General features: G+C 37.6%; 1 protein-coding gene across 12 annotated transcripts in view; it reads left to right on the top strand.

The window, feature by feature from the left end:
- The window catches only part of UBE3A (ubiquitin protein ligase E3A), a 92,278-nt gene extending 81,586 nt beyond the window's left edge, over positions 1–10,692 (top strand). For all 12 annotated transcript variants that reach the window (XM_015064089.3, XM_015064088.3, XM_015064086.3 and 9 more), the window contains 2 exons: positions 6,063–6,206; positions 7,230–10,692. In XM_015064089.3, the coding sequence (XP_014919575.1) occupies positions 6,063–6,206; positions 7,230–7,350 (265 nt within the window). In that variant the 3' untranslated portion in view covers positions 7,351–10,692. The remainder of the gene's footprint in view (positions 1–6,062; positions 6,207–7,229) is intronic.
- Positions 10,693–24,759: the final 14,067 nt, after the last annotated feature.

The raw sequence follows: 24,759 nt of genomic DNA, 5'->3' as shown, positions 1-24,759 counted from the left end.
AATAGTATTCTGTTGTATGTTACTTACATTTCTTCTGTCATTTCCATTCTTCTTTCCATTTGCTTCAAGAGTCCATATTTTGTCACTTTCTTTCAGTCATTCTTCAAAGACAGGTCTATTGATGGCATTTTCTTTTAATTTTCCTTTGTCTAGGGATGTCTTTACTTCCCCTTTATTCCTGAAGAATAGTTTTGTTTAAGCTTTTTGAAGTTTGTTCAGCTTCTTGAATTTGTGGGTTTGTGTCTTTTGCCCAACATGGTAAGGTTTTGGCCGTTTCTTCAAATACTTTTTCAGCTCCAATCTCTTTTTCTTTCTGGGCCTCTAATAATTTGATATTGTTCCACATGAACCTGAGTTTCTGTTGTTTTTGTTTCTCTGTTTTCTCTCTTGTTCGGTTTATTATTCTCTGTCATCTTTACTATTGATCCCATCCGGTATTTTTCTCTTATTGTATTTTTCAGTTCTATAATTTACATTTAGCTCATTTTTTTATTATTATTATTTTAACTTCTGTTTCTTTCCTGAGATTTTTCTATTATTTCACAAGTGAAACATTTTGTGAGTTGTGGTTCCAGTGACAAATTTAGTTTTCCAGAGTTGTGGCACTATTCCTGTCTGCTTTATTTATATCATTCCATGGGGGCTCCCAATACATGATGGTGTTGTTTGAGGGGGCTGAAATGAGCTGCTTCACTAGGCCGAGTTGCATGATGTCTTAGGCCCATGGGGCTGGAGGGCTCTTCCTGCGGATCTTTGTTAGCGGATCTTTCAGTGCACTTTATTCTCTATAGAGACATCATTCTTGTGTGTGCGCGCACACACACACACTATTCTCTCTCTAGTAACAGCTCTTTTTAGTGTTTGTGATTTTTTTCCTGTTGCTCATTACTTTTAAGTGGAATGAGTTTTGTCATATTTGCAAGAGGGAGAGATAGGCCAGGCAGCTTTTCATGCTTCAGGAAGGCTCTGTACATTTTACTTTTGCAAAATGATAAAAATATATACATATATGTATATGTATATATGTATGATCTTGCATTTTCTTACCTATTCTACTCTTCCCATTTATTTGACTTTTTATTGTTTGTTTTTTTTTCTTGATTTGGTCAATTTGGACCTATGTCCAGCAGTCTCTCCTCAGTTTAAAAAAGAATTTTAGTGTTCAAGAGCTTTAAAGGCCCAGACCTTTCACTGTATCATGATCCCTTGTATTGGATAACTCTTTGAGCTGCTATTCTCAGACTAACATGTGATTTCCAGTGGGTTGGTGTTTTTGAGGTCCCATTGTTCTCAGGGCTGTAAGAAATGCAGTTGTCTTCCTTCTGCTTCTTCACCCACTGACACCGATACCAGCCAGGTCTTGTAGTGTCAGTGGTGTTCCTTTTCACTTACACGCAAGGATTTATGGGGGATATCTTGTTACCTAGTTTTATAGGTGCTCTCTGTAGGTCTTCTCTTTTGTCATCCACTTAGTTCTGATTTTATGGGAGAGATTAAGATTAGGAAGAGTGGAAAGAAAAGCAAAAACAAAATAACTGTGTTTCTGCCACCATCATTGTCCCAAAACCTCCTATCTGTCTCTCTTCTAATTTTTAGTATCAGTATTCTTGCCTGAATCCATTGTTTCACTGGGGGTTGCAAAATGGTGATTTAGGAAAAAAAATTTTTTCTGTTCATTCTACATATATACCTGCCATTCTTTTTCCTCATCAATGGTTGCTATTTGATTACCTTGAGAAACAGTTCTACTGAAAAGGCATAATAAAATGTATTAAATATTTTAGAGTAAGGAGTTGATATAATTCAGTGATGACAAATGAGTTTGGATTTTAATTGGTGGGGTGAATTTGTTTCGTTTTGTTTTTTGGATTTTTTCTGAATATTGTTATGAACTCATGGACTTTTATATGTTGAGTGTGTTTCACATTCATTATTCTTAGTGATATTCAAACAGCTTAGTTTTGGTATGCTTTTAACATCACCTCATTACATTTTGAAATTTTTAGGTCACCCTTGAGCATTCTTAACTCGAGGTCTGAAATAAGCCATTTTATAAGAAATCGTATGGCTAAATACTATCATTGTGTGAAAGCAGTATAGATTATTAGGACATAGTGTTTATTTCTAACCTTTTGCTATTAGAAATAATGTGACAATGAATCATCATACATGGATTATTCCATATGTATGTATGGGTATCATTTAATTGCTAAAAATGGGATTGTTATATCAAATTGTAGATACATGTGTTTTTTTGCTAGGTAATGCCAAATTCTCCTTCACAGTAATTACAAAGTTTTGTACTCCCACCAGCAATATATGAGTATCCCTTTTCCTACAGTTTCCCAAATCCAGTGTGGTGTTTAAACTCTGATGTTTACCTGTCTGCCAGTTAAGAAATGGTAATTTGTGTTTTCCTCAATATGTATGAGAATGGGCATCTTTTCTTGTACTTAGGAGCTATTTGTATTCTTTATAGTCTTACTCCTTTTCCTGCTCAGTTATTGGTTATTTTCTTTGTTTTTAGAAACTTTATATGTTAGATTAGCTGTTTAACCCTAATAAATTTGCAAATATATTTTTACGAGTTTATCTTTTGACTTTGCTTAGGTTTTTGTTTTTGTTTTTGTTTTTTGCCAAGTAAAAGCTTTTATGTTTATGTAGTTAAAAATAGTAATCTTTTTCTGTATTCTGCTTTGGTGCATATTTCTTTAGGTTTTTCTTTGTTTTGTTTTTGTTTTTTGTGGGGTTTTTTTGTTTGTTTAGTTTTTTAAATTCATTTTTCTTGTTCTTTTGTTTCTGATCTCTGTGTCCCTAGTAGAAATGTTGTCTGTGCTGTTTCTCCTTTGGTCACCTTATATATTAACCTTCTGTTTCCAAATTTATGTTCATATTTCTTGAGTATGTTTGAGTATTCCCATTTCTGTTTCAGATTTGTTCATTCCTGATCTTTGTATTTCTGATTAATGGTGTTCTTTTCTATCTTCATATTGGAATGTGGGAATTACACAGTTTGCATTCTTCACAACTGAATTTTTCAAGAATACATTTTTTCTGCTAGGAATTTAGCTTCTTATTTGTTATACTTGTTTCATAATATCTTTATTTGGACTTTGGAATTATGTTTTTCTCATTTATGTTTCTATTGGTTGGATTTTTCTGACCTATTAGTAGATATCATGGGGGAGTAGAGAGAAGTTTGGGTGGCTTTAGTGGTCTTTTGATCGAATAGTCCCTCTTTTACTGTTGTGCAATTTCTTTAATACATGGTTATGTGGCCTACCACCTTCTGATTCTTCAGTTCCATCTTGTTTAATTAGGACCTTTTTCATTAGCTGCTTCCATCCCTTTTATTATTTTTTTTTTTTAGTTTTTTTTTTTCTTTTTCAATGTTTATTTATTTTTGAGTGAGACAGAGACAGAATGAGAGTTGTTTAGCACCAGAGAGAGAGGGAAACACAGAATCCGAAGCAGGCTCCAGGCTCTGAGCTATCAGCACAGAGCCCAATGCGGGGCTCGAACTCTCACAAGCCGTGTGAGGTCATGACCTGAGCTGAAATCGGACGTTCAACCAACTGAGCCACCCAGGCATTCCTGCTTCCATCCCTTTATAACCAGAAGCTACTTTCAAGGGACACTTATGCCTCCCAGGGTGCTCCCCATCCCTTCCAGGTAGCATGCCTGTCATTTATAATCCCTGATACTTTTCTAAGACCCTTCCTATTAGCCACTTTGTTGCCAGTGCTCTTACCTATCCTTAGTAGTTCACTCTTGGGGTGGGGCTCTGCCCTTCTGGGGTGAACTGTAACCTGTGTTATTCTTCTGTACACCCCCCTCTTCCATAGTGCTCCTGCTGGACTCTGCTAGTTTGGGCTCAGGTGTTCGTACTCCAGCTGATATGTCAGTTGGGAGTTTGCTGCTCTGTTTTCCTGGTTTTAATCTAAGCATAGGTTATGAGTGTTTCTATCAGATTTTCTCTCATTTTTGATCTGAATAGGTTTAAGGAGATATAAATGAGATGTGATCCATGCAGCCACCACTTAAGGAAGAACTGCAGAAGCCTCTCTTTCATGTTTGGTTATCTAAATAGTTGCATTCCTAACCAGAATTTTAATATAGAACATAACACTAAGAGAAGAATTTTGTCAATAAGTGTTTTCATTATATAAACTGATGGTAACTCCAATATTTTAAATTCCTATTTTTTAGAAAGAACCAAATAAATAAGAAGCCATGCTGATAAGGATACCTTTGTATCTGCCTTTTTAGGTATGACTGGTTCCTTGTAGTGTGCAGGATACCTATTCTGCCCTGACAGAGAGCTCTAGGCTATAGGAAACTTATTTTTTCTTGTCAGCCAACCAAAAGTGATGATCTAAACTGTGGGGTGATTTTAGCTGTTCCTGAAAGATGCACCTGCAAGTTCCGTGTCTAATTTCCTGTTGTTACGATGTAGTTCTTTATTGTTTTCTCTAGGGGAGTGGGAAGTTTACTGGGACGGAGGGCTAGGGAGGATGTTAAGAGTGTCAGGGAAAAAAGTAGGAAGACTTTGAAGGGAGCCAAGAAGTCTAATAAAGCTGCTAACCTGTGTCAGAAGTATTGGCATTGCACCAACAAAAATGCCAGCATTTTGATAATAGAAATTGTATCCTGGAATATTAGAATATCGAAAACTGGAATTATAATTATATGTGTAGGGAGTGTGATCTTTTCTGCTAAGATTCTGGAAAGAGCCTTTCAAATAAATATTAAAATGTACTCTTCGATCAATTTAAAAAAACATTTTAATTTTTTTTAGCTGAGAATTAGTATATATGTTAAATTTATGGATATCTCATTATTCGAACAAGTATGCCAAGATTGCTTTTAATGAGCTACATTTTTTTTTTTTTTTTTTTTAATGTTTATTTTTCAGAGATAGAGCATGAGTGGGGGAGGGGCAGAGAGAGAGGGAGACACAGAATCTGAAGCAGGCTCCAGGCTCTGAGCTGTCAGCCCAGAGCCTGACACAGGGCTTGAACCCACAAGCCGTGAGATCATGACCTAAGCTGAAGTCGGAGTCGGACGCCCAAACGACTGAGCCACCCAGGCGCCCCCATTTTGTTTTTAGAGTGATTATAACAACATGAATTTTATCACATAGGTTTTAGGAATGCCAGGGACCAAATCATTCTCTTAAAATAATTGCATGTAAGTAGTGTCCTCCAGGGGCGCCTGGGTGGCTCAGTCAGTTGTGTCTGACTTCAGCTCAGATCATGATCTCATTGTTTGTGAGCACAAGCCTCACATAGGGCTCTGTGCTGACAGCTCAGAGCCTGGAGCCTGCTTTGGATTCCCTCTTTCTTTGCCCTTCTCTTTCTCTCTCTCTTTCTTCTCTCTTTCTCTCTCTCTCTCTCTCTCTGTCTCTCTCTCTCAAAAATAAATATTTTTTTAAAAATTAAAAAAAAAATTATCCTCCATCCCCACTTCCACAACACGTAAAGTCAAAAATGTTCTAGTTTATATAAAAGTATGTTTTTGTATTACTACTATTAGGGGTGTGTGTGTTTCTTTTTATTTTGTCCTTAATCTCTTATCACCTTTCCTCACCCCCAATGCCCAAAATTAAGTAAGGTAAGGGTAGACAAAGAGAATAAGGAAGTCAGGTGTGGAGGGCAATAAATAAAAATATATATACCCAAAGACATCTGGAGTTAATTTTTTAGAGTATTTCTTTTCACTTACTTTCATTTAACAGGATTTGGGTTTTGGATTTTGTCTTTACTGATTACTTTACTGATTCCTGATTATATACTGTGAGTATACCGTAGTTTACATAATTATTTCCTATTGGACACTTGGGTTTGCCGGTTAATGTTGTAAATAATATGATTTTAAAACTGTTTCCTTAAGATAAATTTGCATAAGTAATCCATAGATCCTAAATTACCAGGAGTTTAGGGTTTCTGATATTAACTTCCAGTTCATCTCCCTAATACGGTTTTAATAAGTCATAAACTCATATTAGTGTTAGTTGTAAATGAATTCCAAACTAAAATCAGTATTCTATCTTTTCTCCTTAGGGAGTTCTGGGAAATTGTTCATTCATTTACAGATGAGCAGAAAAGACTCTTCTTGCAGTTTACAACAGGCACAGACAGAGCACCTGTGGGTGGACTAGGAAAATTAAAGATGATTATAGCCAAAAATGGCCCAGACACAGAAAGGTAATTATTAAATTGTGACTATATACCAGAAACCTTACATTCCATATCACACATATGTGAACTGTCCAGTAGCTTCTGAGCACTTTTACAATTTTATATAGAACTCTCCAAATCACATGAAACATTAGTTCAGAGAATATTTTGCTGTTACTGTTTGAGGAAATTTTTAAAACAGTGGCCTAGTTCAAAATTATTACAGGGCTCACTTGATTTGGAATTTTACATATTGTTACGAATCACTCAGCTTTTAATTTCACAGTTTTTTAATTGAACACCCATAGTATGTAATCTATTTAGGATGGTTAAGTTGAGGCTAAGAAAATTGTTCGGCACTAGATTTCATAATGTTGACATTTGAATCCAATTTCATAATCTTGACATTTGATTTTATTCTCTCTTCATTATAGAAGTTAACATTTTTTTTGAATAAGAATCATACATACAGTAACCTATTTAAGGGTTTAAACGTATAGAAAAATTTCTATTAGTAGTCCACATTATTTGCTGTATGATGGCTTTAACGTTAATTTACTTATATTTGTTACAAGTCATTGATGTAGTCATATGGCCAAGAATATTTCTGATTAGCATTAAAGAACACAGACTTTGAAATCTTGAAAACTGGGTTGACTGGGTTTGAATATTATCTCCATTTTAGAGTAAGTTCTCAGTGATGTCGGCTCTGTAGTGGGGATAATACTTCCTCTGTAGGTTTATTGTGAGAAGATTTAGTTAAAATAGATATAACAGTTAAATACCTAAAACAATATCTGGGATGTCATAATAGCTTAGTGAATGCAGTGTTATCATCAGTCAGCAGCAGCAGCAGCATTAGTATTAAATAAACTGATACTTGGCAGTTGCACAGGAAAAGCAAAAAGTTTATCTTTGTGAGTTGCATTAATGTATAGTCTGCATTGCAAACCATCTCAACTATATATACCATCTAAAAGTAGGATCATTTAGTACTGGGCGTATTCTCCATGATTTATTTTCCTACCTTTTCCCCTCCTCTCTCTTTAGGTTACCTACATCTCATACTTGCTTTAATGTCCTTTTACTGCCGGAATATTCAAGCAAAGAAAAACTTAAAGAAAGATTGTTGAAGGCCATCACTTATGCCAAAGGATTTGGCATGCTGTAAAAAAAAAAAAGAAGAAGAAGAAGAAGAAAAAAAAAATGAAAAAAGAAAAAAAAAAATTTAAAATTTTAATACATATAACAAGAGGGATAAAATTGGTGGTGATAGTGTCCCAGTACAAAAAGGCTGTAAGATAGTGAACCACAGTAGTCACCTATGTCTGTGCCTCCCTTCTTTATTGGGGATATATGGGCTGGAACAGCAGATTTCAGCTACTTATATGAACAAATCCTTTATTATTATTATTATTATTTTTTTTTTTTTTTGGTGTGAAAGTGTTACTTATTCTTTCACTTGTATGTACAGAGAGGTTTTTCTGAATATTTATTTTAAGGGTTAAATCACTTTTGCTTGTGTTTATTACTGCTTGAGGTTGAGCCTTTTTGAGTATTTAAAAAATATATACCAACAAAACTACTCTCCCAAGGAAAATATTACCACCATTTGTAGACTGTGTAACCTTCAAGTATGTGCTATTTTGTCCCTGTATCTAACTCAAATCAGGAACTGTGCTTTTTTTTTTTTTTTTTTAAACAATTTGCTTTGAAACTTGAAGTCTTGAAAACAGTGTGATGCAATTGCTGCTGTTCTAGTCCCCAAAGAGTTTTCTGTGCAAAATCTTGAAATCAATAAAGATGGAAGGGAGAACTTGGAATGTTTTAACTGCAGCCCTCAGAACTTTACTTTAGAAACAGCACAACAAATTAAAAACAACTCATGCCACAGTATGTCGTCTTCATGTGTCTTGCAATGAACTGTTTCAGTAGCCAATCCTCTTTCTTAGTATATGAAAGGACAGGGATTATTTTGTTGTTGTTGTTGTTGTTGTTGTTGTTGTTGTTATTGTTGTTGTTTTAAGTTTACTGGGGAAAAGTGCATTTGGCCAAAAGAAATGGTAGTCAAGCCTGTTGCAAGAAAGTTAGGAAGTTTGTTGTTTATTATAAACTCAAAGCATGTGAAAGTGCACTTAAAATAAATTTTTTATTAATTACTTATTACCTGCATTTTAAATAGACAATCCAAAGTCTTCCCTTCATGTTGCCATCATCTTGTCTAATCAGCCATTTTATCAAGGCACATGATCAGTGTTGCAACATAATGGAAAGGATGGCTATTGTGCCTTGTTTTACCTAATCATACATTAAGCAGACCTGGAAATGAATGGAACTATTACTCTTAAGTCCTATCTACATTGTATATCCCCAAAGATTAAGTTTTACTTCAAAAAGTAAGTGTTAAATATTACTTTCATGTACTATGGAAAAGTACAAATACGTTTAAATTACTGGAAGTTCAGAAGTAAGTAGTTTCCCCTTTCTAGTCTTATGTGTCTGTGGTGTTAATTTGTTTTATTGCAATATAAAATAAAAGGATTATGTATTTTTAACTAAGGAGAAACATATTGATATATCCTTTTACTACAAGCTACATACAGCTAATGTGCTGAGCTTGTGCTTTGATGATTGTTTTAACAGACTACGATCAGCTGATGATTTGTTTGCAATTGACAGGAAAAATACAGCTTTTCAAATCACTGGAGGGGAAAAAGGATGTCTTTGAGGATTATTTTAATTATTTTGGTAATTGAAACACATCTGTTATGTACCATATTGCTAAATAAAGCAGTAACATTTTTCATCATAATTTAGTGGAAAAAGAAAATAATGCTTTCCATCTTGTGATAAGGTAACGTTTTTGTTTTTTGTTTTTTTCTGGGCCAGCCTTTAGAACACTGTTAAGGTATGTACACTACCTTGATGCAAGGGACTCTCATGCTACTACAGTTATCTTGAAGAGTGTCTCATCCATGTGCTTGTGTATAATGAAAGTGAGAAGGAGAGAAATAAAATACTCTGGGGGCATTTTATAATAAATTCGTGAAGAAATGTGTGCTCTTCAGTTCTCAAATTCTATTATCACAGTATTGAAGTTCTACAATTGTATTAATATATCTGTATGAAGTCTGTGAATGGTAATTGAGTATAGGTTATCAGATATAGAATTCACATCAAATAGACTTTTAACAAACAGTTCAAAATAAACCTACCCTTAAAAATATTCTAAGAGAAAAAGTCATTGGTTGTCCATAGTAGCCTCTCTCACTTGCTTAATAATTATCCTGGGCATGTTACCACTTCTTATCATTGCCTCCTGTTCACTACTGTTTACCAGAATGCCACTGAACAATATCTCAAGGAAGAGGAAAACAGAAATTTTGACTAATGACTACTTACTCTACCCCAAATGTCATATTATTAAAGCACATTTTTGCCTGGACACTTACATATTTTGGTTGTCTGTCAATCAGCCTACAGTCTCCCAAGAAGTTCTGGGACAAAATGAACCATAAACTAAAATAATGAAATTTCCAAATGGAAACTTTGTGTTTAATATTTTATTATTTTAGAAAATTCCAAACATGCAATATAAAAATACAACTTGAAGCCAAATTTTCCCGGAGCCTGGCAGCTTCAGCAAATGAGTTAGATTTCCTGACCCTATACTGTATACTACTTTCCTGGGTTGTGGTTAATTGTGTGATAAAATACAATTACAACTTCCGTAGCCTCATTTGGGGATACAAACTTGTGTAGGAAAGATAAATATCCAAACAAAAAACAACTTGAAAATGAGGCTTCAAACTGAACTGCTGATGTTATTCATTCATAGTTGTGACCTAGCAATGTCATTCCCTTTCCTATAAGAACACAACTGTGCTGGGGTTTTAAGCCCCTTTGGGGTTTTTCTCAGTTTCATAGTCTGTTACAGGAAGGACTGTTTTCCTGAGGCTACTCTATTTGTAGTCTTGATCCCCTTGCTATCTATCTATCCATCCTGTCATCTATCTAATCTATCTTTTTTTTACCTTACCACCTTTTTTACCTTCCATAGCTTCTTAAGGAACATCTCTACCCCTCCCACCCCTTCCCTGAGCCACCAAAGAATTCAAAAACAAGCTTCTATTTTACTCCCTCTTGTCTTCCTCTACTCAGTGTCATTAGTTTATAAAGAATTTCCTGGGGAGGACAGAGTGTCAAATGCAAAGTCCCAAAGCTTTTTCCTCTTCCCTGTTCAAATCCAGTAGATTGGCTTTTGTTAAAAAAAACAAAAACAAAAAACTAAAAGATTTTAATGCAAATGTCTGTGAGAAATGCTGCTAATCCATTTCTGTCCTACTGAAAATGCTGTCCTGAAGAATGCTCATAACCTGAATTGCCAGTAAGGGCTCTAATCTTGCCAACAACTTGAACTTAATTTGCCTGTTATTTGGTTCCTTTTTTTGGTTGGATGTATACTGTCCAGATCTTGGATGGATACTATAATTAAAGTTCTTGTCTTGCCCAATTCTCTCTGGTCAACCTCAAGGACTCCTTAAGATTCTTGCCTAAATCCCTATTTTCTGTTCAGACCCTAGCCCCAGGATATCTTTCTGGCATCTCAAAGTCAATACCAAAACTTAATCTTGCATCTCTACCTATTGTTTCTCCCTTTAAAGGGTCACTTTCAACCCAGTCACCAAAATCCTTCATCCCTCAGTTGTCACAGCTTGTATCCGCTCTTTTCCCTCCAATCTTCCCAGCTGTTCATTCCTCCATCCTACTTCCTTTCAGGTCCTGGTCCATTGAATCACCTGGTTGCTCTTGGTAGCTTTCTAACTAGCCACCCTGACTGTAACCTCTTCCAGTCTTTTTCATTCTGCTAAAATGCAGTTTTGCTTATTTAAATAACTTCTGCCTCAAAATTTATTCCCATTAGAAATATTCCTCAAGCTTGGCATCTAAAACCCTCCATAGACTGAGCCCCACATACTTTTCCACTTTTGCCTTCTATTATGGGCACTTCTCTCCCTGCATCCCCACCCAGCATCTACATTTGTGCCTAATCGTTTTTATATTTCTCAAATACCCTTCAAAACCAAAATTTAAAAAGTACCTCACCCATAAAAACTTCATTGACCCCCAAAGTGCTCATGTGACCTCACAGCAGCCCACGCTTTCATGGTAGCACAGCATGGTGGGGCACATTTCTTTTTTGAACAGTGAGGGGTGAATGGAATTTCCCCCCCATAACCATTACCTAGAATGTGTGCCAATTCATGGTAAAGGTTATGGGATTTTGTTTTGTTTTTTATCATCTCTCCACCAGCTTGTCACTACGTGAATGATTGAAAATGACTCAGCATGCAATAGAATGTTCAATGTAGCTTCCTGTTTTTTCACTAAAGGTGGCCTCTGCCTCTTTGTCTTCTCACACTTCTCCCCCCCAAAAAAAGGCTTTTTTAGGGGTGCCTGGGTGGCTCAGTCAGTTGAGCCTCCTTCTTCGGCCAAGTCATGATCTCATCGTTCGTTGAGTTTGAGCCCCACGTCGGGTTCTGTGCTGACAGCTTGGAGCCTGCTTCAGATTCTGTGTCTCCCTCTCTGCCCCCACCCCGCTCACGCTCTGACTCTCGAAAATAAATAAACATTAAAAATAAAAATTTTTTTATTTTTGAATATTTTAATGTTTTGTGACTGAAGGACTTTCTCCTTGGGGCAGTGTCTCCCCAGAATCACTGGCTGTGTTTCGACTCATGGAAAGATAAATTAGTGAGAGGGGGAGGATGAAAAGGACAGATTCCTTGAGAGCAAGAATATGGGACTTTCCCAGCCCTGCCCTTTGGATGTGCTCTGACAACGAGAAGCCTCTGTGCAGCCTTGCTGTGGCCACATTCCTTTCCCAGTGGAGATGGAGGCAGGCATCACATCATCCCACTGTTGCCAGCTCCTCATGTCTATCAAGGAGCAATCTGCCAAATACTATGCATTTATACTAAATGAAGCACCACGATGAATGCCTGTTTTTCCCAGAACCTCATAACCATTACTACAAGTCAACCATCAAGTCAGGATTCTTAAGTGCATTTGAGCAGGATGTGGAATAATTATCCTAGCTATCTTCTGGTCTTTAAGAAACCATAGAAAATGGGATAAGCATGTGACTGGTAAAGGTACACAGCTGTTGAGGGTGCAGCCTTCAGAGTCAAATGACTGGTTCTCAGTCCTGGCCCTGTCCTGCCCTCAGCTTGGATTCTGATATCCAAGCTTACCTCATTGCTGGTTATCAGGATTCAGCAAAGTTGAGATAACAGATACTAGACAGCCTTATGCAAAACATCCTGAGAGACTGAGATTCTCAATAGTTGCCAATTAAGAGCAGAATCCATGGAGAAGTTGAAGATAATTTATAGTGAAGATTTCTTTGGCAAGAGTTGACCCTCCCTCATCCAATAAAATTCACCATTTTAATGTGCGCAATTAGTTGCTTTCAGAATATTCACAAAATTGTGCAACTATCACCATTTTATACAAAGCATTTTTATCACTGTAAAAAAAATAAAATTCCTGTACCCATTAGAGTGGCTGTTTATTCTCCCCTCACTACTTCCCCAATCCCACCCCCACCCCCCCACCTCCCACCAAAGCCCCTGGTAACCGCCAATCTTTCTGTCTATAGATTTGCCTACTTGGGACATTTCATGTCAATGGAATCGTGCAATATGTGGCCTTTGTATATGATTTTTTTTCCCACTTAGAACAATGTTTTCAAGGTGCATCTATGTTGCAACATGTATCAGTACTTCATTTCTTTCTATGGCTGAATATTTCATTGTATTTATATGCCATATTTTGGTCATTCATTTGATGGATATTTGTGTTATTTCTGCTTTATGGCTATTATAAATACTACTACTATGAACATTTGTGTACAGGTTTTTATGTGGACCTAAGTTTTTATTTCCCTTGGTTATGTACATAGGAGTGAATTGCGGAGTCATATGCCTACTCCTCTCAAGGAAGTATCAAACCTTTCCAAAGTGGCTGTTAACTATTTCCACCAACTGTGTGTAAGAGTTCCAATTTCTCTATATCCTGGCCAACACTTATTATTGACATTTTGATTCTAGCCATCCTAGTGGGAATGAAGTATTTCATGGTTTTGATTTACATTTCCCTAATGACTAATAATGTTGAGCATCTTTTCATGTGCTTTTTGGACATTTGTTCATCTTTGGAGAAATGTTTATTCAGATCCTTTGCCCATTTTTTAATTGGGTTCTTTTTATTGCTGAGTTCTTTATTCTAAATGCAAGTCCCTACCCACATAAATTACTTGCAAATATTTTCACCCATTCTTTGGATAGTATTTTCACTTTCTTGATGGCGCTCTTTGAAGCAGAAAAATTTTCAATTTTGGTGATGTCCAAATTCTCTATTTTTTCTTTTGAGACTTGTGCTTTTGGTGTCATATCTTTTTTTTTTTCTTAATGTTTATTTCTGAGAGAGAGAGACAGAGCATGAGTGGGGGGAGGGGCAGACAGAGAGGGAGACACAGAATTGGAAGCAGGCTCCAGGCTCAGAGCTGTCAGCATAGAGCCCGAAGCGGGGCTCGAACTCACAAACCGTGAGATCGTGACCTGAGCCAAAGTCGGTCGCTCAACTGACTGAACCACCCAGGTGCCTCAAGTGTCATGTCTTTAAAAAAAAAAATTTACCTAATCCAAGTCATGAATATTTACACTTGTTTTCTAGTAAGTGTCTTATAGTTTTAGGTGTTTGATCCATTTTTGCATATTGTGCATTGTAGGAATCCAGCTTTGTTCTTTGGCTTGTGGATGTCCAGTTGTCCAAGCCCAGTTGAAAAGACTTGTTTACCTATGATGGTCTTGGCACCATTATTGAGAAATGATTGACCATAAATATAAGACTTTATTTTTTGGACTTGCATTGTCGTTATGCCAGTGCCACACTGTCTTATTACAGCTTGATTGCTATAGCTAGGTTTTGAATTTGAGATGTGAATCCCCCAACTTTGTTCTTTTTCAAGATCACTTTGTTTATTTGAGGTCCCTTGCAGTTCCACATGAATTTTATAATCAACAAAACACACAGCTGGAATTTTGATAGGGATTGTGCTGTGTTTTATAAGGAATATTGCTATTTTAACAATATAAAGTTTCCCAATCCATGAACATGGGATGTCTCTCCATTTGTTCAGGTCTTTAATTTTTTTCACTGATGTTTCGTAGGTTTCAGTGTACAAGTCTGGTCTTCTTTGGATATTTTCCTAAGTTGTTATTTTTGATGCTATTACTATAAACAATCTTCTAAATTTTATTTTTGGTTTGTTCATTGCTAGTATGTAAAATATAATTTTTGTATATTGATCTTGTATTCTGCAGCTTTTCTGTATTTGTTTATTTTATTCCTTAGGAGTTCATACACACAACATCATGCATCTGTGAATTTAAATAGTTTCACTTCTTCCTTTCCACTTTGGATTCTTTTTGTTTGTTTTTCATACCTACATACCCTGACTAGCACTTTTAGAATAACATTAGCTGGAAGTGGCAAGAACAGGTATCTTTGTCTTATTCTTGATTTTAGGAGGAAAACATTCCATCTTTCACCAGTGAGTATGGTGTTAGCTGTGAGTTTCTCATAGATGCTTCAGGTTGACGAAATTTTCTTCTATTCCTAGTTTGTTGAGTGTTTTTATCAAGAAAGTATATTGGATTTTGTCAAATCATTCTTCTGTATCTAAGGGGGTATATTACATTGATGAATTTTAGTGTATTGAACCCACCTTGCATTCATGAAATAATCCTACTTGTCCATGGTACATAAAACTTTTTATATGGTCCTGGATTTGTTTTGCTAGTATTTTTTAAGAATATTTACATCTATGTTAATAAGAAATACTGATCTGTAGTTTTCTTGTTATATCTTTGCCTCGTTTTGATATCAGGGCAATACTTGTTCAAATACAGTTCAGATGAACTGCTTGGAGGCCTTGACCCTGTGATAAGATTGGGGGGAACACAAGGATGGTACTTGACTCTTCCTGGAAAGAGTCCTTGGGTAGGATGTGGCTGAAAGGACCTTTAACAACTGAATAAAGGGGTGACTGGGTGGCTCAGTAGGTTAAGCATCCAACTTTGCTTCATCATGATCTAATAGTTCATGAGTTCGAGCCACTCATCTGGCTCTCTGCTGTCAGCACAGAGCCGCTTTGGATCCTCTGTCTCCTCTTTCTGCCCCACCCCGCTCATTTGCTTATGCTATCTCTCACAAAAATAAATAAATAAACCAAAAAAAAAAAAAGGCACATTCACAAATAATGGGGTTGAAGTGTATGTTTCCCATTTGCTACATGTGGTTATAAGAGATGAGCCATCTTGGAAATCACTTCACCTGCGGACTTCTTGCAGGGGGCCAGGTACCCTACATCTGAGTACCATAAAATACAGAAGTTGTGAGGGGAGGAGAAATGGGAACCTGCCAGCCTAACTAGAGATTCTCAGTTGGGGTTCCCAGTAGGATATATTTCATGGAGGAAAGCCATTAACCTCACCTCTTCCAACGGCTCAATACCCTATTATAGCTGCACAAAATGGATAAGGCAGAATCATTTTCTCTAATTCCTTCCCTTCTAGAAGGGCTGGAAATAGCTGTAAGTAAGAAGAAGGGTAAGGGGAGGAAGAGAAAAGAATCTGGTTGCTCACACACTTATCTTCAGGCTTCCCACCTAGAGGAAGGCCTAAGTGAGAATTATGTTTTCAGTTAAGAGAGTTTCACTGGTGTGGACTTAATACCTAGAAATGTAGATGTTTGTTTCTTATCTAATAGTGACCAGAAAAAAAAAAAAAAATTTTTTTTCAGAGCCACCAGAGCCAGAGAGCAGGTTTGCAAAAAAAAAAAAAAAAGTTTTCTTTTGCTGCTCCACTCTCCCCTCCCCTATACACAAATACAGCCCTCATTATTTAAATGAGTCTGTAAATCAGACCTATGGGAAGAACTTGGGACATGTAGGATGATGATAATATTTATGACAAGGAGAGTTTGCTACAGGAGATTTCAAAACCTGCCCCTCATCGTATTCCAACTGAAGTGTGAAGTTTTTTCCTTTCATTAACATTTAACAAATACCAATTGAATACTTGCCACATTGCATGTTTGCTAAAGTGTTAGATTGATTCAAAACTGCTTTGCTCAATCAAAGAGTCTATTATAAGGAGATAATTTAATAGATCAGACATATGCAAACCACTAAGGGTTATAGAAGTATGTAAAAATATAATCTTAGCATTCAGATCCAAAACTTTTTCAGATAGGAGATAAGGGTTTAGGACAGTCTTAACAGATGTGTAAATGTATACCAGGCAGATATATAGAGGGTGTTCAATATACCTGAGTATAGGGAATAAGTGTGAAGATGGGATTAGAAAGGACAATGATAGGTCAGGTCATAGAGGGCCTTGTAAACCATACCAAAGACTTTGGACTTTATTTTACAGACTTTGAGTAGCAAAGATAATCTGTTTTGCATTCTAAAGAACTACCACATTTCTGGTTTAGGTGACTGGGTAGATAGTGGGGTTGTTGGGTTCAAACAAGAGGAGCAGGTTTTGGAGGGAAAGCCAATACAGAACAGCTGGGTTTAGTAGTTTTAGTTGAAGTGTCTGAAAGATATGCAAGTGGAGTTGTTCAGAGAAAATTCAAAAAATATATGGATCTAGAAAAAAGCCTACACAGGAGATAAAAATGTTAGCTCTTAAGATTACAGTTCATATAGGTCATAGCAGAACCCATAGGTAGGAACCAGAAAAAGGGAATAAAGGGAGGCAAGAAGAACGTGGTCAATATCCCCGGGAAATGGTAGCATTTGAGTTACACATGGAACTTTCAGTAAAGGAAAATTGTCATTATTATTAGTTTGCTTATTGCTATCTGTGCTCCACTAGAAATCAAGCTCTATGAAGGCAGGGACTTTGTCTTATTCATGGTTGTGCCCCCCATGTCAGTAGCAGAATGTAAACATGATTTATGGAGCTACACACCAACCAGAGTGTCTCAGAAATTCCTTTTCATCTTCCCTTCTGTACCTTTGCACACCACTGGTGGACACCCACTCCTCAATCACAACTCTTCTTACAGATAAATCAGCTAAGTGAAAATATTTCAAAACTTTTGAGAGGTGATGTAATTGATTTTGGACTTTATATATCAATTGTTCACCTTTCAGGACCAATCATTGCCTGACACTGCTAGGTTTCATCTACTCAGTGGGCACAAAAAGGGACTGTAGTGAGATCAAATCTGTTGCTTGAGGCAAATAAGGCAGCCTTATCCCAGAGATAACACCAAGGGCAGGAAGATAATGTTCAAGTACTTCAAGCTAAAATTGAGTAAGACAATCCCAGCTTGCCACAACTCAACAGTGTATACTTGGGCCTGTCAAATGAAGTTATCTTCTTACCTAAAAATGCATTTCAAAATTGCTCCCAGTGTGCTTGCATTCAGCACCCAACCTGGTGAAAATGCCATTTGCCTTCAATATATATTATTAATAGGACTGACTTATTTTTCAAATTTAAATTGTGTTCTCCAAAATGTTCATCATCATTCCATAGTGCCTATCACAATGTATTATTTTGTTTGTTTCATTACTGCCTAACTCTGTCCTCAAATTGTAAGCTCCAGGACAGTAGAAACATGTCTATTTTGGTTTACTTCAATGTCCAGTACAAAACTATTGAAGGAATATATGAATAAAATTATATTTGCAAAGTCAAAGGGCCTGATTTGTCACCTGGGCTTCCAGATCTCTACAGAAACTACCAGTATAAGAATTGTCCCTGGATATGTAGAAGGATCTTGGAGCTCTTCTGGCATTCAGGGGCTCCTCACACTTTCTTTCCATTGTTCAGGGACAGCATAATTCTTATGAATGTAGCTGGTTTGGAAACGCAGTAAGAGGAAAACCGGTTTGTTTTCCACATATTTCTAAGAAGGTGGTGAGTAAATAGATCATATTTTCCTAAGCGACTTTTCAGAGAGCTTCTTTACTCCTCTCTATCTCATATCTCCATCTAGACTCCCCACTCTAAAATCACTCTTGTAATCATTTATTTAAGGATGTCTTTTTGTTTCTCGTGATAACCATCTGTGTGTTTTCAATACTTCTACTCAATAACCTATAGAGGAAATTGTTAAAATTCACATTGAAACCACATGAAGTGGATACAGTCATTTGGAACATCACAGACCATTGCAATGTGTGACAAGAGTAGCCTCTGCCTGCAAATGGGCCTCATTTCAGCCATCTGATTTCACAGGTGACACTAAACCTGCGATTAATTAGTCATATGCTTTATAAAATGAAGTCCACTTTCTTAGATTACTTTTGCTGTCATCATGAGACTTAAATATTTAGGAAATACACAGAAATAACTTTTAAAGAGAGCCTTACCATTATGGAATTTAAGAAACAACAGATGAACATAGGGAAAGGGAAGGAAAAATAAGATAAAAACAGAGAGGGAGACAAACCATAAGAGACTCTTAAATACAGAGAACAAACTTAGGGTTGCTGGAGGGGTGCTGGATGGGGGTATGGGCTCAATGGGTGATAGGCATTGAGGAGGGCACTTGTTGGGATGAGCACTGGGTGTTACAAAAGGAAAAAAAAACATTTAAATGTAAAATTCTCACTTTATGTATTTATCCCATTACTATCTAATTGATTATTAAAAACTTTTAACTGCCTTATGTTACCTCAGCAAAAAGTATGAAATATTAACAGACCACTGGAAAGATCACTGGAGGGACAAGACATTTTATTTTGCTCAAGGGCAGTCATTCAGAATCTGTTTTTGTAACAAAGTAATTTGCATTGTGGAAGTTTAGGGGTTAAAATGACTAAAAAATCATATTACCTAACCCTCATTTTATAGATGAGGAAACAGATGTCAAACTGTGAAGCACTTTGCCCAAGATTACTCTGGCCATTGTATTCATGTAAATAAAGGTAGAAACCAGGCTCTGCCTCCCACTCCATGCTCCTTCCACATTATCTAGCCAGTTAACTTCAGCTTGCTTCAGTCAGTACTGTCTTTGTTTAACTAAATGTAAGGAGGCTCCCCATAAGAGGTTTCTCCCCATAAGAAAAAGATCTCTCCTAGTTTTCAAGTCAACTAGTGTTCATTTGTTTGTTTTTATTGTGAAAAGGTCAGAAATTAGAGTGAAGTTTCCATTCCCACTCCCTCCTCATGCCACTGAAGGAACAAATTTGCTAACATTTCCCAAATTATTGTCTTTGACTCTTTTTACAGTAAAAATAATATTGGCAAAAAGTTTCCCAGAATCATGTTCCTTTTGGATATTACTCATTGAAAAGTGTTATTTGGTGTAGAGATGAAGGCTGGTGTGGAAAGTTCAAGATGCCCTGCTCCCAGTGCAGCCTGCCCATCATTTGCTGCCTGTGGGCTATGTTTGTCTCTGTGTCTCCAATTTAAGGGCTACAAGGGCCAGTTGTGATCCAGGTCCACTTTCTTACTGTTAAATCCTGTCTTGATGTCATGGTTTTATAGAAGAGGAAAAGCATTTTCTCTCTGAGTTCAGAAGCAGTTTGAGGTCAGGGGTAAGATTTTTGTTGTTGTTGTTAAGTTTTTGCTGAATGATAAATGGGTAGAAAGGGGAAGGGTACCTTTGGGAAAAAAAATGTTTGCTTTAATGAGGGAATTGCTTCCAATTTGTTTTCTGATCTCTTCAAGAATGATTTTCTGCTCTCTTCCTGCACCATGCATTCTGATTACTGGATCATGCAGTACTCCCTCACTTCCTGTTTCCAAGGGACTGCTAGAAGAATAATCTTGAAAAAGAAAATGTGTAGGCTGCAGCAGACTTTGGATTCTGTTCTCCAGAGACTTAGCTCTTTCATTCATCAGAAACTCTTGCCTTAAAAGGATTTGGATCTCGGTCAGCAGTGCTGACCACTTCTTGGCCATGAGGATTGTTCCTGGGTCTTGAAATTTTCTCATTGGGGTGTTCCACACTTCTGTCTCCATACACTATGTATTTAAGAAACTTGCCTTTTGATTTCCTGCCATTAGCTGGATCTTGGAGATGACTCTGCACAATGCTTGATGTCCTGCTGGAGAAGTCCCTCATCATTCCTTCCCCCTCCAGGGGTGGCCTGCTGTCTAAGGGAAGCTTTCTCTGCCTTGCTTCCTGCTGTGGGCTACCCAGAGACTCTAAAGATAAAACCAGAGCTGGCTTGCCCTCCTTTCTGGAAGGAGACCTACTGATTTTTACAGTTGCCCTTACACTCTCTTTCTTGGAGTCTGCCTTTAAAGTCACCCTGGAAGCTGGGTGGGCCTCCACCTTCTTCATCAGACTACTGCTGAGGGGTGGGTAGAGCATGTTTTTGTCCAGACTGAACCTGAAGAGCATCTTGTTCTTCTTCCACCCTCTCCTATTCTGGACTATTGCCTTCACTGCTGCCTCACTCTCATCCACCAAGGTAGAGGTGTAGTTGGACAACATATTCTTGGAGGTGAGCCGTTTGGCCAGGTCCTTGTTGCCCAGCAACTGGGCATGTGCCAGCTCTGACCTTTGGAGCTTCAAATGACATTGTTTATAAAAGACTTTCTGCTCCATTAGCTGGGCATTAGCTTCATATTTCTTCATGAACTCCAGAAAACTTAGTTTCTTTTTCAACAAATTCTCTTCTTTCCAGTTGAAAGACAGAATTGAGCAGGATTTCTCTCTTTCCATAAGTTTTATGTTCTCTCCAACTGTGGAATGGTGTTTGTTTCCCTGATTGCTGATGCTGTCCAACAAGTTATAACAGTCGCTCTGCTGGTGGTTTCTCCATAAGATACCCAGTTGGACTTGGGGATCAGACATTTCTCAGTCCATCGGGGACCTGGCAGCCAATATTCTGTCAGCAGATCTGTGAGGGTGCCTAGTGACAAGTGGGCACTATGATCAAAGGGTTCTATTCTGGGTTTTGGTGTTTGTTGTTAACTCCATAGATCATCAGGTTACACAGTCTGGTGGTCAACGCTCTTCCTAAGAACAGAGATTCTGGGAAACTTATTCATCAGCCTGTTTACTGCAAGCTCGGCTTCCACCTAAGAACTGTTCCTTTTCTAAGGGGGTGGGAGCTTGAAGGCCATCTGCTCTGTCTCTGTCTGATTGGACTGCATTGACAGGGACAGAGCTGAATGTGTTTACTTTTTAGTAATTTAAAGATGTTACAGATTGTTTAAATTTAGTTCCCTCTATCTCCCTGACAGGTAGGGAATGGCCAGTAGGGAAGTTTTTAATAAGATTATTAACAGAGATATGAGATTTAGAAGTATCATCTAATAGGAGAATGTTTATGTAAGTAAATGAAAAAGGTACTTTATATAGTCTTATTATGTGAACCTCTCAAGATGGAAGTGATCAGTTGGTTGAAATTGGACACCTTCATTAATTGTGATATAGAAGATTTTTTTTCAAAGATGAGACCTCCCAACAGCCAAACAAAAAAGGGGGGGGAAGTATGGGAGAAATGGAGAAGGAAGAAGAGAAAATATAAATGAGGATACTCTTCTTGAAGGCACATCAACTATTAACAGTCTGCACCTAGATGCTGAGCTCAAAAGATTTGGTCCTAACTGGATGTTAGACTTTCTCTAGACAGCCTCAGACAGGGTGACAGTAGGGTGGGCCACAGAATCCCCTAGATAGTGCTGGTGCCAGCTTGCAGAAGCCCTAAATTTTCAACCCCAGCTCTTATGCCTCAAACCATAGCCCCCTTTACATAAGTACCTTCAGATAAGCTGCTACATTTGTTCTACCAGGAATTTAATGTGTTTGTGACCCAGCCACTTTGCAACTCAAGACTGTTACTTATGAAGATTTCCTCCCTTCCTTCCTTCCTTCCTTCCTTCCTTCCTTCCTTCCTTCCTTCCTCCCTCCCTCCCTCCCTCCCTTCCTTCCTTCCTTCCTTCCCCTTCCCCCTTCCCTTTCCCTCTCCTCCTCCTCCTCCTCCTCCTCCTCCTCCTTCTTCTTCTTCTTCTTCTTCTTCTTCTTCTTCTTCTTCTTCTTCTTCATGACTGACCTTTTAACAACTATAATCCTCCTCTTCTTAGGTCCATTAATTGTCACCCATATAGTATGTAAATTATCTGTAAAAATATCCGTAAAATAATGTAAATTATTCTGTTTATTCCTATCCCTTTTATTCCTGTTTTCCAGGTCATTCTCAACTCTCCTCAAGAAATTAGACCCTGAGGTGCCCCGGGTGGCTCAGTCAGTTAAGCAACTGACTCTTGATTTTGGCTCAGGTCGTGGTTTCGAGTCCTGCATTGGGCCCCACACTGACAGTGCAAAGCCTGCTTGGTATTCTGTGTCTCTCCCTTTCTCTCTGCCCACCCACCCCCCATCTCTCAAAATTAATAAAAACTTTAAAAAAATGTAAAAAGCAGACACCAACTTCTTTTATCTAAACATTGTATTCCTAAAATAGTATGGAGTCTTCCTTTAGCCCAAGAAACCTTCTTGCAATCTTAAACTCTCCTGTTTGTTCTCCTTCTTTAACAGTTATTGATTTGCCAAACCCTACTGTGTAAAAGCACAAAGCTTTGATAGCTCCTTCACATACTTGGACCTCACCTTTTGCTTACATTTAGAGTAAAAGTGGTATTTATATTAGTAAAATGAAATATATAAAAGTGGCTTTTAAATTAGAAAATATTATATAAATCTAAATGAGTTTTTGCAAATCCAGATTGCTCTCAAACATCATACCACCTGTCTCCACTGAATGGCTACATGCAGTTTGGAGGCCTGACCCAAAAACTGTTTCCAGCCCAGAGGATAGGCAGGTTTGTCTCAGCCAATCAGGATAATGCAAAACCTGCCTTGCCACAGTGATTGATTTGAGTCTGGGCTGGCCAAAACCACTGTGAGACTGTAAGATATGGCAGGATGTTTAGTATGACTTGGGGGAAAGTATGCTTGCTCCTATAGGAGTTTTGGGATGCAACACTACCTAAACAAGGAAACTTGTTGCTCTAGTTTCTCTTGTCTCCACTTTCTACTGTCAGCCTTCTTACCACCAAGGGCATCCAGCCTTGGTATAATGCTGACTCATGGATAGCTTTGTGGAGGGACAGAACCCAGATTTTAAATCACATGTTTGAGTCATATCATCAAATTGTCCAAGAAGTTGTCAGCTAATAGTATCTTCACTGATAAATTCCTGTAACTGACATAAGAAAATTGTACTTATTAGCAAAGTATCAGAATTCCTTTGAAGGGAGAAGTGGCTTTGTGAAACTTCTATTGATCCCTGCACACTATACTGGAGGATCCTTCTTTGACCTCACCAACCTTAAATAGCAGGATAACCATCAGAATGGCTTGGGCAGTTTTGTTGTCTATACTGCAACTGGTAAAGGGGCTGAATTTACCCAGTTATGTCTTCCCCTCCCTCCTCATGGTAGTTTCTCTTAGTCTGATCCCATACAGGTCAGGTCAGAAATGCTAGTTTGTTTTACAGTCAATAGAGCCTAGCACTGCGCTTTAAAACATCCAAGGATAATCTCCAAAATTTGACAATGTGACATCAACAAACTGGAATAGATGCTAGATGTAAACAACCATAGCAGCAGAAAAACCATCTGCACCTGAAACCCTGCCTTTCATTATAGAGGTGTGCATATAATAATTTTACTATTGTAAGGGATCTAAGAGATTATTAGTTCAACATACTATTATATAAGGATTAGCTCTGCAATGATTTGCCAACTTTGGAAAAGAGAGGAAAGGGCCAAAAAGCCCTTCATGGAGGTCAGCACCAGCAAAATGTGGAACTGCACCAAGTTCTAGATGAATAACCAATAGTACTGTCCCACTGTGATTATGGTAGTAACATTTACACTTACCATTGACATAGCATGCCAATCTATGTTATTTTTTCCTAGAGTCATAGTATTGTTAGCTCAGAGAATCTGATCACTACACCCTTAAGGTCCATGAAGTATACACTTTGAAATTACAGTTTAGTTCAGTGACTACAGACACCTTAATCTCATGTTGATGTTTTCTTAAATAACATTAAGAAATATTACCTATGTTGAGAACCTCAAAGACATCTCCAACTCTTTGTTTCTGACTTTCCATATCTAGTTGTCCCCGAAGTCTTATACATATATAATATCTCAGAAATGATTTTCACATCATTTCTTCTCTTTGGCCACTACTCCAGTTATCTCTCACATAGACTAAGAGGGCTTTGTGACCCTATCCTGCTTCTGGGACCTAGGACCTGAGTGCCACAGGAAGACCACCCTTGATATTTCACCTCCATGTAGAATTTAGAAATATGGAAATGATATTACCTTAACAAGGGGTGCCTGGGTGGCTCAGTCAGTTAAGCATCTGACTTTGGGTCAGGTCATGATCTCACAGTTTGTGAGTTTGAGCCCTGCATCAGGTGAGCTTGAGCCCCTCTTCAGTTGAACACGAGTCCCACTTTGGGTGAGCCCTGCTTCTCTCTGTCTCTCGCTCTGTCTGCCCTTTGCTCACTTGCACCCTC

This window comes from Acinonyx jubatus, chromosome B3 (genome assembly GCF_027475565.1).
Source record: "Acinonyx jubatus isolate Ajub_Pintada_27869175 chromosome B3, VMU_Ajub_asm_v1.0, whole genome shotgun sequence".
In the NCBI taxonomy this organism is placed as follows: domain Eukaryota; kingdom Metazoa; phylum Chordata; class Mammalia; order Carnivora; family Felidae; genus Acinonyx; species Acinonyx jubatus.
This window is presented reverse-complemented; position numbering and strand designations above follow the sequence as displayed.